The 15691-nt window shown below is 36.2% G+C and overlaps 2 protein-coding genes across 4 annotated transcripts in view; one reads left to right on the top strand and one right to left on the bottom strand.

Moving 5' to 3' along the window:
- Positions 1-13168, bottom strand: part of LOC136832625 (zinc finger protein 665-like) — a 184673-nt gene extending 171505 nt beyond the window's left edge. For both annotated transcript variants that reach the window (XM_067093873.1, XM_067093876.1), the window contains exon 1: positions 12825-13168. The gene's annotated coding sequence lies outside the window, so the exon portion shown is untranslated. The remainder of the gene's footprint in view (positions 1-12824) is intronic.
- Positions 1-15691, top strand: part of LOC136832626 (uncharacterized) — a 34152-nt gene that overhangs the window by 2322 nt on the left and 16139 nt on the right. Inside the window, exons 1-4 of one of the 2 annotated variants that reach the window (XM_067093878.1) lie at positions 3881-3979; positions 5027-5335; positions 9481-9774; positions 10145-10483. In XM_067093878.1, coding sequence (XP_066949979.1) covers positions 5029-5335; positions 9481-9774; positions 10145-10483 — 940 coding nt within the window. In that variant the 5' untranslated portion in view covers positions 3881-3979; positions 5027-5028. Of the gene's footprint in view, positions 1-3880; positions 3980-5026; positions 5336-9480; positions 9775-10144; positions 10484-15691 lie in introns of those variants that run through there. The other variant, XM_067093877.1, reaches the window with a different exon arrangement.

The raw sequence follows: 15691 nt of genomic DNA, 5'->3' as shown, positions 1-15691 counted from the left end.
ATACCACCATCTCAGTATATATATATATATATATATATATATATATATATATATATATATATATATATATATATATATATATATATATATATATATATAAGAACGAAATTTAACAGAAAGCAGAGGAAAGGCCCAAATGCTGATGTTTTGGCCATCAACACAGTACCTGCGGTTTTAATCTTATTTATCAGCACTCCAAATCAACCATCATAGCAATCAAGGCCACTGACGTCCAAGGTTATATAAAACTCGGAGAACATAACCTTAATTTTCATGAGCATCTAATTTAGGTAGCAAATAAACCATCGGCGAATGCCATCCTTGGTATCCTGTTTGACTTTTCCAGATCATTCTTCCTCCATGAATTAACGGCCATAGAAAGAAATCTCTCATTTCTGCCCATATTTTTCAATTACCATTACACATTCTTGTAGGATCTAAAAATGCTAATTCCATCTTGCCTCTCCTATAAGAGTCCATATTCTCTTTCTTCTATCTTCCTTTCCATCCTCTCCTAACAGCATAGTGTAACTGCTAGGTTTTCTTCCTGTTACACCTTTCAGATCTTTTTACTGTCAATTTCCGTTTCAGCGCTGAATGACGTCATCGGTCCCAGTGCTTGGCCTTTGGCCTAAATTCTATATCCATCACCTACAGAGTTAATTTTTTATAACAAACATGAATTCCTCGGAGTCTTCAACAACCTTTGAGCCAATATTATTACTCAATAAGAACGGCAAGGTGATATTGCTTGCGATTTTTGAAATTGCTAGTTTCACTGGATGAATGAAGTTGAATGTGACATTCGAATTGAACTGAATATAGAGTTTAGGCCACAGGCCAAGCACTGGGACCTATGAGTCATTCAGCGCTTGAAAAGAAATTGAGAGTAGATAGGTCTGAAAGATGTAAGAGGAGGAAAACCTCGCAGTTGCACTGTGAAATATTTGTTAAGATAGGGTGGATATCGAGATGAAAGACAGATAATATGGAAGGAGGTACAGTAAAAAGAATGAAAAGGGGTTGCAGCTAGGGGCCGAAGGGACGCTGCAAAGAACCTTTAGCAATGCCTACAATACACTGTATGAGGTGAATGTGACATTCGGTGAGCCCTAATTGTATCTGAACTTGAAAACCGAAGTCCAAATAGTCAATTCTCTCGACCTTGGTGAAAACTAAGTCGTTCGCAATAAAAGTAATCACATATTTAAGCTTTCAAGCAAACCTCGACCTTCTTGTCAAGATGAATGGAAATACGTAAATGCTAAATCTTATTTTGCTTTGAGCATCTCTTTAAACTAATCAGATTGGTTTCAATCAAGCGAAGATCATTCCGAGCTATGTATTACCAGACAGGAAATTATTTTTCTCCTGTCATTTGATTGCTATAATATATATTTCTTCCATTAATGGTTAACAGTAAAAATTACAAACAACATATAATTCTGCAACCCTTTATATCGATATCTCTGGAGGCATGTAAAATTAATTTTGGAGTAAGAGGTTTTATTTTAAATCCTCTTGATAGGTTTACGGTGTATGAATCGTCATGAAATCCATTTTTTGTCACATTAAATAGTTTTTTAAGAAGGAAATCTCACGCTTCTTATAATGGTCTACAGACATAAATATAACCATAAACAATATATATATATATATATATATATATATATATATATATATATATATATATATATAGCCTATACACATAGGCTATATAAAGATAAAATCCACGAAGGAAAGGGAAACACTGGAGTGCTGCGAGGCCTTTCGACTGTTTCGTCCTTTACTTAGCAGACTGAAGAAATATAAAAGTAAGTTTACAAAGAAAGCTCATAGAAATGACAGATGGGGATTATAAAGGAAAAATATGTACCTGGAACCCAACACAACTGAAGAATTATAGCAGAACGGCCAAAACAGTGTTAAATATTTAAGAGGTTTTACAAAGGATTTGGATCAACCGTTCAGAAGCAGGGACAAGACAATTAAAAGATTATACAAGGGCGTGACTGACCACCCAAAAAATATTAGAACAACAAAATAATTCTCTTTTTTGTAAATAATAATTTTTCCAAGATGAACATTTTTACAAATAAAAAATCATATTAAACATATGGGTACATAGAAAATATATATAAGGTAACTAATTTGTAATTAAGTCAGTGACTTTATCTTTTAGGTCATTCTTGAACATTTTTCTAATACAGGGGTCCAAATAATATACGCCAGGGCATTTATTACTTTAGTTACATATACATATATATATATATATATATATACTGTATATAGCCTATATACATTTATATATATATATATATATATATATATATATATATATATATATATATATATATATATATATATATAATCTTCTCATTAGGTTCCATTCTTGTTGGGAACAAACAAGGATATTGTTCCCTTTAATGGCCACAGAAACCCAGGTCACTACATTAGGCTCCTTCCTGTCTTCCACTCTGCTGTGTCAAGGTCCAAAGTCAGTCAGATAATCTCGAATTTCGATCAAATCAAACAACACGTTACAAGATAGCTTACAGTGGTCCTCAGCAGACAACAATCTTGATACATGTCAAACATGCGCAAATAACAGGCTGATACGACATTCGAATGCGGCCTCCGCCGATTTCCGATACACTATCTGATGCCAAACTTTCAGCATAAGGAATGATAACCAACCGACTTCGATTCTTTGCTGTATTCTCCTTGTGCACACGTTCACTGAACAAATGCTTTGAAAGTCATAAAACTGCTCGGTAAGCTTCAACAGAATTTAAGTGGCTAAGCAGCAAAGCGTTAGAAAATATTTTGATATTGGATAACTTTTATAAAACCACATAATAAATAAACACATTACAGAACAATAGTTGTTAAACTGTATGAGAAAACATCGTTACAATTACCAGGATGCAGGCAGGATGTTCATCTCTCTCGTACCTGAACACTTTCTCCGATCTCAATAACCTTACACGTTGTGACTGATCGATCTTTTCTTCTTTTATTAATACACCACCGTAACTTTCCTTACCCCCTGATCTGATTGCACGCTAGTCTTTGGAAAGAAATCAAAATGAGAGAGAGAGAGAGAGAGAGAGAGAGAGAGAGAGAGAGAGAGAGAGAGAGAGAGAGAGAGAGTTCCAGGTCTGTATTTTCCATGTTGTGACTGATCGATCTTTTCTTTTACCGATACAACACAGTCATTATCCTTTTCCCTGATCTTGGTGCACGCTAGTCTTTGGGGGAAAAAATCAAACTGTGTGAGAGAGAGAGAGAGAGAGAGAGAGAGAGAGAGAGAAGTTCCAAGGTTTTCTTTTTCCAAGTTCCTTGAGAGTTTCGTTACATGCACATACTCCCTCTCTCTCTCTCGCGCGCGCGCCTTTCCAAACTCATTTTCCACCAGGATCCCATTGCAATCTACTCGAAAATGTGTTTATAAAGAATGAGGGCGCTTCAAGAAGAGGAAATCAGCCTCTTAACATATAAAACGTAACAAAAAGTACTGTATAGACTTCGTTAAGTACAGAAACTAGGGAATCTCAAAACCATCCACCAGGACCACGTATAAAGATTCACATATGGTAATGCATACAGTCTGCTTTCACAGTTTGTCGCCGAAGTAGGCCCAACTCATACCTAGATAATCCCCGAATTCAGGGTTCTGACGCAACTAATGCAACCTTCAGTTTATTGTATTGTGACAACAATACATCATTGTTCTAATTATTGTGGTTTGTTACGCTTTAGTTTCATAAAATAAAGCTTTTGAAAGAATATGAACATCAATCAAGGCATGTACTATAAACTCGATCCATTAACTTCAAAAGAAATGTGTAAATGTATAGACTTTAAGAGAGGTACAGTAGTTGGCATGGGACGTCAGTAAGAGGATAGATAAACTGATTTTAAACCTCAGACCCCAACGAACCTACAGATCCTACCGCCCTCTCTTCCCACTTGTCAGGTATGAGAATTTCGTTTCCAAAGATCTATGCGTTCGTTTGTTTTGTACACTCTAGCATAAATATAGTGCAAATTTCTACAACCATGTATCACTTCTCTAAAAGTCATAAGAGACAATGATGAAACTAGTCAGAATTTACGCCTGGTGTTTAATTTTCCCGAGATAAATGCGATATATAGCCTACTGTACTATCGAACCCGAGCCGTTGACATATAGGCTATATATAGGTATAAGGCAAGGCTTTGAAAATTCAAGTTTTGTCCTGAGTGAACTTCAGGAAACGATACAAACTAGAACTAATCGAATGCACCGACGTAAAAATTCCAAAATCACATAAAGAGGTGGCAAAAAAAAAAAAAAAACTACCAGTATTTGTTACTCTAGTATTATATATGCACTTCCCAGTAGGCCTATACCTCCTAACTAAATAACCATATGAAATTTCTTATTGCCCTTGGTCTATCAGTATTTGTTTATGTGGCATATCTCATAATATGATAAGCTGTAGTGATAAATATAACTAGTCTAATATCAATATTACTTTCAGAAATATGTATCCATCTATTAGGGTATGCACTTGAGTTAAATGTAAAGTACTGAACCAAAAATAATGAACAGTACTTATTAAATACTAAACAGTATACAATACTATAACTCAAAAAGTTATTACCAGTACCATGCAGATGCACAAAGTAGAAAAGACAAAAGTGCTGAAAAAAATGTGCATTAGCACAGATGTGAACACAAGATACACAATAATGAAATTGTGTGTGTGTGAGAGAGAGAGAGAGAGAGAGAGAGAGAGAGAGAGAGAGAGAGAGAGAGAGAGAGAGAGAGAGAGAGAGAGAGAGAGAGAGACCCTAAAACTATAATGCAGCATACCACCACACTACTGCAGTTTCTCTTATACCTATTAGGCATTAAAAGCAGTTTCAATAAAGCAGAAGTGATGCCTGCTACCCTAGCTTAGCAAATACTGTAGTATTAAGAGTTTGATAACCCACCATACTAATATCTTGTCCTGATAATATACATTCTTTTTTCCAGCCATGAACATCACCAGCGTATCAATGTACTGGGATGATCACATCATTGTTTGCACTAATATATCTTCTAAACAAAGTGAATCTTTCATGGACAACACCTACACCCTCATCACCATACTGCAAGACCTGATAGACACTACATTGGAAAATACAACATCTGCCTCACTAGACACAACAGGGAACGAAACATGTATCATCAGTCAACAAAAATATCAGTTGAAAGGCTTTCAAACACTGTTAATTACAGTGCTATCCCAAAGTTCAGAAGGAATTATACTAGCAGAAGCCAAGAAACGATGGAGCTATATTTGTAAGTACTGAATGTAAATTTTGACATTAAGGAGGCACATGAAAGGAGAAAACTATCATTGCAAAACAACTACTTTCATTAAGCATATAAAATTTGATGACATTGTCTGATGATTCAATATGCCACAATCAGTTACATAAGGTAGAGATATTAGTATCCAATCAAATTTTTCTTGATTCTTGTGCTGATCTGGACCCAAAAAATAAGTTACTTCTTACTATACTGTACTGTACCTGCATGTGTACGTAGTCATTGATATTTTTTCCTATGAGAGTGAAAATTTTATGCTCAAAATAACTTTTCACTGTTGCATATTCAAGTTAATTTGCACTTTTCCTAGATTTACAAACCTTATGTCTTTTATAAGGATAATATTTGGTGACAGCTGGTTCAGATAGGCTATTGAACCTTGGCAACATTGTAATTAATGGTGACCAGATACCACCCAATCACCTGTCGGTAACCCAGGCATTTATTTCTTCAGCTGCAGGAGCTAATGTGAGGATGGTTGGGGTTGGGATTATTATAAGAGAACAGGTTTGCATATATAGGAAAAATGTGGGAGGTTTTGTCTCACAGAACAGGACTGGAACTGTTCAGATCGAATCAGAACCTAAGTTATAAACCTCTACTGCATTCCAAAGCATCCCAAAATGCCTGTGACAAAGGTGAGAGAATGAAAGGACAGTCTATCACCAACCAGAAATGCCAGCTTCATGGTCACATATACTGAGCTGGGAAAGACTGACTAATAAAACCCACTACTGTATTCAACTTGGCATCCAAAGGAAGAGGCTGATAAGGCCTTGTGCCAGAGTATAGTTCACCAAGCTGAACCATCCTCGCATACAGGAAACCTGTCTTTCCCATAAAGGAACAAAAACTCCAGGTTAGTAGTTAGTGGTACAGTATCAACATCCCAAGGATGAACAATAATGCCCTACACCTGTCCTAAACCCTTGTTAAAGAGTGGATGGAGAGAACACATTGTCAGAGACAAGTTTTCAGATAAGTGCTTCTTCACATAGTTCACCTGCATCCACCATGTCATTTAGGGGTATTACAGTTAGAAAGGACACAAAAAGGGGGGAGGAGATCCAGTGCCCAATGCATCTCTTCTCCAACCTAAACACCACCATAAACCTTCCAGTTACATCCTATCAGTGCTTGGAAAAGCTATAACAATGGCTTAAGCACCACTACAGAGCCAAGGAACAAAAGCCAGGGGCCTTCAACTGTCCTTTAGTTGAGAACAAGAAAGTCAAGAGAGCTGGCTCCTTCCTTGAACCTAATCAAAGTTTCACCTTAACAGGTAGTTAAAACTCCAAATCCTGTGAACTGGTACATAGGTGGAAAACCAACTTCTACCCTTCCGAAAAAGATCTGATAGATTGCTTTAGGATGCAGGGAGAAGGGGAGGGGTGAAACTCTTCCAGTTGACTGGCACTTTTAAGAAGCAAAAGCAAAGTGATCTGACAGCTTTGCTAGGGGAGTAGTGCACCTGACTGAAGTTGGGCCAGAGTAACTAAGCTGGTAATATCAGGGGACATCTCAAATAGAATTCAATGATTACTAGGATAAAATGTCTCCCCTTCTTCCTGAATGTCTGGAACAAAATTAACCTAAAAGCAAAGTAGGTGCTGTGTAACGAGAAATTGTTTCTTTAGAAGACAGCCCACCTAGAAAGACACAGCTGCTAGAAATGAGTCACAGTCTCATAAGGTGACAGAGATTGTTCCTATACCTCTACACAGGAAAGGAAAACAGCTCTCTCTTCCATAAGGAGACCTTTACCCACAAATATACTGTACATATGGGCACTATACAGTACTCCCTGAGTTTTACAGCAGAAGAAGGAGTGAAACTATCTATGATGAGATGGGGAGGCATATAAGCACTTCTTCCAAAGGGGAACTGGGAACAAGTATCAGTGATTGGAAGAAGCAGAGTGAGGGCAGAGTTGCACCTCCACTTCCATTTCTCCATTATAAGGAGAAACATAACATTGAGGGCAGATCCCCAGAATGGAGTTCTTAAAGGAGTGGGTGATTTGCCTTCCAGATACTGGAAGCAGCTCAGGACCACGCCACTGACAACTTGTACCAGGGTTGGTCATAAGCAGGTACAAGCTAACAGCATTGTAATGGTATTTAGGATGGCCCCAATACAGTGTAAGAATACTCCAATGACATGGCACCAACAATATGTACCATAGATCGGTCAGGAGCATGTGCAAAACATCATGCCTGAGCTTGAAAGACCCCAGTAGGAGGTACAGTCCAGGAATAAGGATGCTGAATACATTATGGCCAAAATAATCATCACAGAGGAATACCCAAGCACAAGGCAAACTCTGATGAAGGATATTGGTAAGGGTGAGCAATCATATATCATTTCAAGATTGAGGAGGAAATTCCAGTCTGAAAGGTGGACCAGTATCATTCCCTAGACCAGACCCAAATACTGAGTACTACTGTGATGGACAATATCAGTACCATGCACTGGATAATGCCCTAGCATGTAGAGCCCAAAGGGGGGCCATACCAGTCTGGTAGCAGAGCTCTGAGACCAAGCACCAATAGATGTAAGGCCCATCCAATGCTAAAAGCAGCTGCCACAACTGCACTGAGTAGCATCACTGACTGGTATCTTGCAATGGGTCAGCCAGGTAACTGAATACAGTACTAACACATACAAGCCAGGATGCTGTTGTTGCTGTATCCCTGACTTCATACATAAAAAATAAAGAGTAAAATGTTTCACAACCAAAGTCAAGTTCCGAAAACTTTAGAGGGGCACTGGAGAGGTGTTGATTTGAGAGCAGCCCAAAAATAAGTTAAGGTTCAATGAGGTGAGTGACTGGTAATCCCCCAGCACTCACCACTCCTTAACTACTTGTTAAAATACCAAAATCAATGTCACTGAAGATACTCCTGTATCAAGATGAAGGTTTACATACTGTTCTTCATCAGAGCAAATACATTCAAGTACTTAATTTCCAGCAAGGTTAGGTGGGTCTTGTTACTTACCAAATGACAGGCTGATGGAATGCATCAAAATGTAAAGGATAATGCTACCGACAACATCCTTCCCATTCCAGTTGTGCTTAGAGAGAGATACCCAGTGACTTGGTAAAACCAGTAATTTGATATGCGCTGCATGTAAGCTTTGCAATAGTGTAGAGTTGTGGGTTATCATTTTTTACTAGGTGGTTCAATATTAACATCACTCAGTTCCACCGAAACTATGGCCACAAGGGCATGTATGGAAGATAAAAATTATTTCTTGTAAAATCTTGAAACATTCAGAAAATAAATTTGTTAATTGATTACAGTTGGGTTTAGTACTTGATCACTCCTCCTTGAGGATGACAGATTCACTTCTAACATCTAGCCTATCTGTTATCTTTGCCATTCTAACATGACAGGTTCTGAAAAAATTATATTGTTTGCATGTCTTCTGAAAAAAGTTATCATCTTGACATCTGCCATCAGAATCTGGTAGATGAATGCCATTTTTCATTTGGGGCTCTATGTACTAAAAAATATGTTTAGATACTGATGTCACCATTTGATAAATTAATGATAAGGAATTCAATTTCAATATTTCTGAAGCTCATTAATGTACTCTAAAGTTCATGTTGCAGATTTTTGCTTAAGAATGTATAAGTGATTGGATACTAACATGATGATTAGATACTAACATGATGATTAGATACTAACTTCTCTATTAGGCAGGTACATTTCTGTAACTATACTGCTGAATAAAATCTTTCCATACTATTTCAGAGGTTGAATCACTCAGATGTGTAACATCAATATTAAAAAGTTGCTTTAAAGTTATCAATTAAAATAGTTTTAGCAGTGTATAACTGAACATGTTGAGAACTATTTTTCATCTTGATCTTTTCAGTTTAATCCAACTAAAGAAAACTTTAAGACTCATTTAATGACAGTTACCTTAAAAAAGGGCACATTATTCATCATAAGGGTAGGCAATTCTATGTTCAAAATATATGCCTCATGCACTTTAAAACCATAAACAGGTATAAAAATGCACTAGCACTCAGTGTATAAGTTAAGACATTTCAAGATATAACTGTATACAGTAGTTGAAATTAAAATTAAACTAAGAATTTCTTCCAGTCCCTTTACAGCAACCAATGATTCGAGTAATAGCTACCACATCATTCATTTTCACGAAGTGGAACATCGTTGACAACTATAACTTAGCATATAGCTACAACCTCACTCTTCATGCAACTGAATTGTCTAAGACTATTACGCTTCAAAGTCGAACAGAAGATCATACCACACACACATTCCAAAACCCAGCATTTGGAAAGCACAGTGTTTGTGTCCTGGCCTTTGTTTATGACAACCCAATCTACACCAGCAACACATACTGCAGTGACATAGTAGATATCCAGAATTATGGTGGTGAGTACAGTAATAATATTTCAACATTCTTTACTTATAAGTAAACTAAAATATTAAGTAAATATCAAATCATGAAGTAAATAATAAAATATATAAGAAAGAAAAGGGGAAACATTTTATTTACCAAGCATCAAGCTTATAGATATAATAAAAGGTACAGGTGAGGCGGCCAAAAAACTCTGAACGAATAAGGATTATGACTTAGTACAGTATCTAGTAATGGCTCAAGGCCTTTGACAAGTTTACTTTTACTTACCCACATCCTCTTAGCAGTTTATCATACAACTGTAACGTTAGATATCACATTTTTCTTAAATACTTTTGAACAGTTATGCTCGTTACATACAACTCCTATTTCATCTTTTTTCAGTTATGGCTATTCCTTCACCGGTCAAGGACCTGAAAGCAATGGCCACATCTAAATCATCTATCTTTATCAAATGGCGCCATCCAGATGAAGACAATGAGAATAGTGACCTAACATCTGTAGTCGCCTGGAGTATGAATGCCTTTTTTCAAAAAGATGGTGAATTAGATGTACAAAACCCATTTAATCTGGGAGGTTTCTACTGTGACAGCAAGTTTTTGGACAATTCAATTTCAAGCACTGAAATCAAAGAACTGTGGACAGGAGGAAACTACACAGTCTGTGTGACAGCAATAACCAACAATGTTGCCCGTGGTAGCAGCTGTGACACTGTTATTTTAGGTAAGGATTTCTGTGCTTATTCAGCTTTTATCATCTTTACTATTTGGGGGGAAAATAACATATAATAACTAATAATTCCTTACACATTCAACTAGTAAAGATGATGATGGTGATGATCTAAAGGCTCCTGAACATATTCTAAGGCCTTCATTGTGAATTGGATTCAATGTTACTTCCAAAGCTGAGCCTTCCATTAGATGTTTCTAAAAAAGTACAATGTGAGTCAAAAGTTACACCTAATAGTTAAAGCTCCAGACTCATTCAGCAGGATTCCATCAACCTGAAAGGGAAGATGCGGTGGAAAATCTGTAAAAGATCTGCTAATCAATAGTTTTTTCATTTCACAAGATTTCAGCCTCATACCCCACATACTACACCATTCATTGATTCGGTCCATGTCCCAACTGAGGCTGAGGGCAGCTTCATTTCTTATAAGTTGAGACTTTACCATCCTACAACAGTTACATCATTGGCATGCTGAACAACCTTGTTTTCCAGGCCATCAACCACATCACTTGTATACACTAAAAATAACGGTGGACCAAGAACGTTACCCAGTGGAACTCCAGACACAGTAGGTCTTGGTTTACCAGAGATCCCATCAACAGCAATTCGCTGCTGCCTACCAGTAAAGAAATCTGGAAGTAATCCTCTAACATATCCACCCACTCCAAGATTCTGGAGTTCTTATAAAGGTTCTCTGGCAAATGGCATGTCAGGTCTAAAAGAGCATTGCAGGTATCTCCTTCTTATATGCATACTGACTATCAGCTAACAATCCTTTAGGTTCCACATACTTACATAGTGACTTTGAAAAAACTTTGGAGAGCACAGGGAGAACAAAAATTGGACCGCAGTTACTGCAGTCTGCAGATATGCCATTCTTTGGAACAGGCACTGTATTACTACTAAGCTTGTGCTCATCCACAAAGACACTAGGCCTATGTGTCGACAAAAATATACAGTCTACTAATTTTGGGAGAAATGCATCAACCTACCATTTTGTAAGACCACTAGCACGAAAGTCTTCACTTGTCAACAGCTGCAGAAAAATTGCTGGCTTATGACAGAGGGGCAGGAGACTCCCCACTGCCACCAATCAACCAGTAGGAGACTCCTATCATTCACCCACCTGTCACCAATCAACCAGTTGGCGGCTCCTATCATTCACCCACCTGCCACTAATTAACTACCTTGTTACAAAGTTTCAACGGCTGTTTCCAGCTTGTGCAAAGCTAGCAGTCGATGGTTTATATTCTCGTATAATAAAATTAAACTAGGTTTCATTGTCGTTTAAACCCCAAGGGAAACCATAAATATATAAATAATCTCGATTCTATCCGGGTAGTTCGTCAATGTTGAGCATGGGCATTTTCAAATCCAATTACCAATTATATTGTATCAAGAGTGTACATCCCCACTTAAAAATTCTGTATTGCCAGCCCCACCCCCAAAAAAATTATAAATATCAGATTGAGTATCCATGGGAAATGAAAATACACTTTAAAATATCTCATGAATAAAACTGAAGATTACCGCTGATGCCTAGTTCCGGCCAGTCGCCGACCAGAATGTTTACCACCCTTTTTTTCAGTCTTGCTTTGTGTCTTCTGCGCTTGTTTAAGATATTTACTGTCTTATGCTTATATTTTTGCGTTCACATCCATTTTGCACGTAAACTGGAAGTTATCAAACCGGAAGGGCGTTGTAGGCCTAGGCCTAGTAGTCTGCAGTTTTAATCTATCTTGTTCCCAGAGCCAACATATAGCCAATATTCACCACTAAGCAAGTAAAGGAGGTAGCATAGCCTACTGCAGATTTCATAGTAATAAAGCTCAAATACCAGTTGGGTTTTGTAAAAAAAAAAAAAAAAAATTTTTAGCGATCATACCACATAGGCCTATATATGTAAAGAAGGGAAACAGCCGCACGAAGACATCCTATACTAATATAATTTCTGGCCAAATGGTGTGCATAATGGAGTATAGGTAAAATATTCTCAGAAAATTACTGAAATAATGAGAAAATTGCCATCTTTTGTTTGTTTTTACGCTGATTCCCGAATGCCTGGTACTAAACATGGCGGCAGCTCCGCGGAACGAACGTAAAGTATAGACAAAAGACGGTGAATTTCTCATGATCTCGGTAAATTCATCCTATAATCTCACCTGTAATGCAGTATAAACATAATTTCCTAAATTTTTTGGCCGAAAAATTACATTAAAAATCGACATATTCGTGCGGCCGTCTCCTTTACAAATAGGCTAACCAGTTGAATCATCAGACTTGGAAAGAAGCGAGCTAGGTGACCAAAGCCTAATTTTATATAAACTTTTCTTACCTTTACGTGTTTCGCGGCGAATATCTTTCACAGTAGCTTTGAACGTACAGAAAATGTACGAATTATCCTGCTTTACTCTGCCTGATAAGAGAAACCCTTCAGGCTTTCTACCACACTACAAAGCAATCGGCATAGGCACACGCTCTGAAACTTAACTTCACTTAGGCATAAAATGCGTATAAAACTTTATAAAACATTACATATATGTTTGCTATATATCCACTGAATGACAGGTATCTATCTTAATAAGTAACGAATTAAAATAAATTGGCAATCGCTTCGAATATTCTTCCCGCCCGGTAACACGGAACGCAACTTTACACTAAGCACTAACAGCTTAAACTGACACTGACAGTATAACTATAAATGCATATTACATTGACATTCGACTTATTGCGCTTCCATGAATAAAGGATTCAATAAAACATAAATGTATTATATATATATATATGTATATATATATATATATATATATATATATATATATATATATATATATATATATATATATATATATATATATATATAAAAACTCAACAATACGAGAAGTGAAGACTATAAACGGGACAAGGGAAAGCAAAGCAACACTATAAAAGAATTTCCAATGACAGGAGGAACGATGAAACTGGAATATAAAATATCCTGAGTAAAAGGGTCACGTTACAGTTTTCATGTTATCTTCAGTTTACCTCAGTACTGTCATACAGAAATCAATTTCTGCCTCACATCGGGATGGAACTGAGGACTCTCTAATGAAAGGCAAGGGAGTGTTAAACACTGACCGACCTTTTTAGCCATCCTTTTTCTGCATTGTATGTACTTACCTTGCTTGACCTAAATTACTGTAGTTGCTCGACCTATTGTCGTTTTCATAGATCTATTCCTTCTGTACATTATATATATATATATATATATATATATATATATATATATATATATATATATATATATATATATATATATATATAAAGTAGAGTAGAAATTGATCATTGGAAATCATAAGGTCAAGCAAAGTAAGTAGCCTGCATACTATATGGAAAAAGGATAGTAAAATGAAAAATTTAAGGTAAATCATTTTACTAAGGTAACCCAAAGATAACATAACAATTATAAAATCACCGGAAGGATACATAAGGACCTTAACTCAGAGGCCACACATGATGCATGTACACCTAGACTTTGGACCTGGTTGCAATATATATATATATATATATATATATATATATATATATATATATATATATATATATATATAATGTGTGTTACCGGGCGGGAAGAACGATATTTGAAGCGGCTGTGAGTTATATTTTATTTTAATTCGTTGCTTACCAAAGTTAAGTTAAGCATACCTTAGTTTTACCAGACCACTGAGCTGATTAACAGCTCTCCTAGGGCAGGCCCAAAGGATCAGACTTATATATTTAACGTGGCTAAAAACCAACTGATTACTTAGCAACGGGGCCTACAGCTTATTGTGGAATCCGAACCACATTATAGCGAGAAATGAATTTCTACCACCAGAAATAAATTCCTCTAACTCTTCATTAGCCGGCCGGAGAGTCAAACTCGGGCCTAGCGAGTGCTAGGCCACAACTCTACCAACTCGCCCAACGAAGACCTTACAAGGCTAGATGTGTGTCATTCTGTGGATATATAACAAAAGTATATAACGTTTTATTTTATAAAGTCTTGCACGAATGTTATGCCTAAATGAAGACAGTTTCAGATCAGTGCCTGTTGCTATTTAGTGTAGTAGATATCCTGGAGGGTTTCCTCTTATCGAGCAGAGCACAGTAGGATAATTCGTACATTTTCTGTATGTTCTAAGCCATTGTGAAATTTTCTGTATGTTTTATATATAAAACTAAGCCATATGTGTGTAAAGATATTATATATATATATATATATATACACATATATATACACATATAAAACATATATATATAATATATAAGAAGAGTTTTATATATAAAACTAGATAAAATTATATATATATATATATATATATATATATATATATATATATATATATATATATATATATATATATATATATATATATATATATATATATATATATATATATATATATATATATGACTATTTATCACATCACATTCATATACAATCAGAAAGCTACAAACGTCCTTTAATATCGTATCCGACTGCTTGTTCACTGTAGTCCTGATTCCTCGTCACTGGTTCGATGTTATTATCAACTAAAAATTCCCCTTCGCATATATGAAAATATATTATTTCCGACTGAGCGAAGCTTACATGAGCTTGTTGGCATGCACTATGTGCACTGTAACTCGGCACTGATGTCTACCCTACCTAACCCAGAGCAGACAAACAGGCCACCCAGGGCGGACAAACCGGTTTGCAGGGGGAGGGTGGCTGTGTCATGTCTCCCCTACTGTCACCTATGGGAGAACAAACAAGATCCACTCAGATTTTATTAATATAGATAGATACATACATCCACATGACCTTTTTTCCACTCTCATTAATTTCTGTAAAAAACACAATATATATATATATATATATATATATATATATATATATATATATATATATATATATATATATATATATAATATATATAAATGAAGTTTAATGCAAGCGTGTCTACGTATGTATCCACAATAACCAGCAAATGTACAGAGGTCCTCATTATGGACAAAGTAAGGGCCAAGAAGGTGAAACTCAAAATAAACATGGGAAGTGAACTGAACTGATATCATTTCCTCTTGTCATAACATCAAGAAAGAAAATTTTAGCTTTTAGATTCTGTAAAGCTATGGTTCTATCTCATAATAAAATTCCCTTATACAGTGCTTGTTTGTAATATCAGTGAATTTCCTTAT

The sequence above is a fragment of the Macrobrachium rosenbergii genome, chromosome 50, assembly GCF_040412425.1.
Source record: "Macrobrachium rosenbergii isolate ZJJX-2024 chromosome 50, ASM4041242v1, whole genome shotgun sequence".
NCBI classification, from domain to species: Eukaryota; Metazoa; Arthropoda; class Malacostraca; order Decapoda; family Palaemonidae; genus Macrobrachium; species Macrobrachium rosenbergii.
The sequence above is the reverse complement of the archived record's forward strand: the minus strand, read 5'-3'. Positions and strand labels throughout refer to the sequence as shown.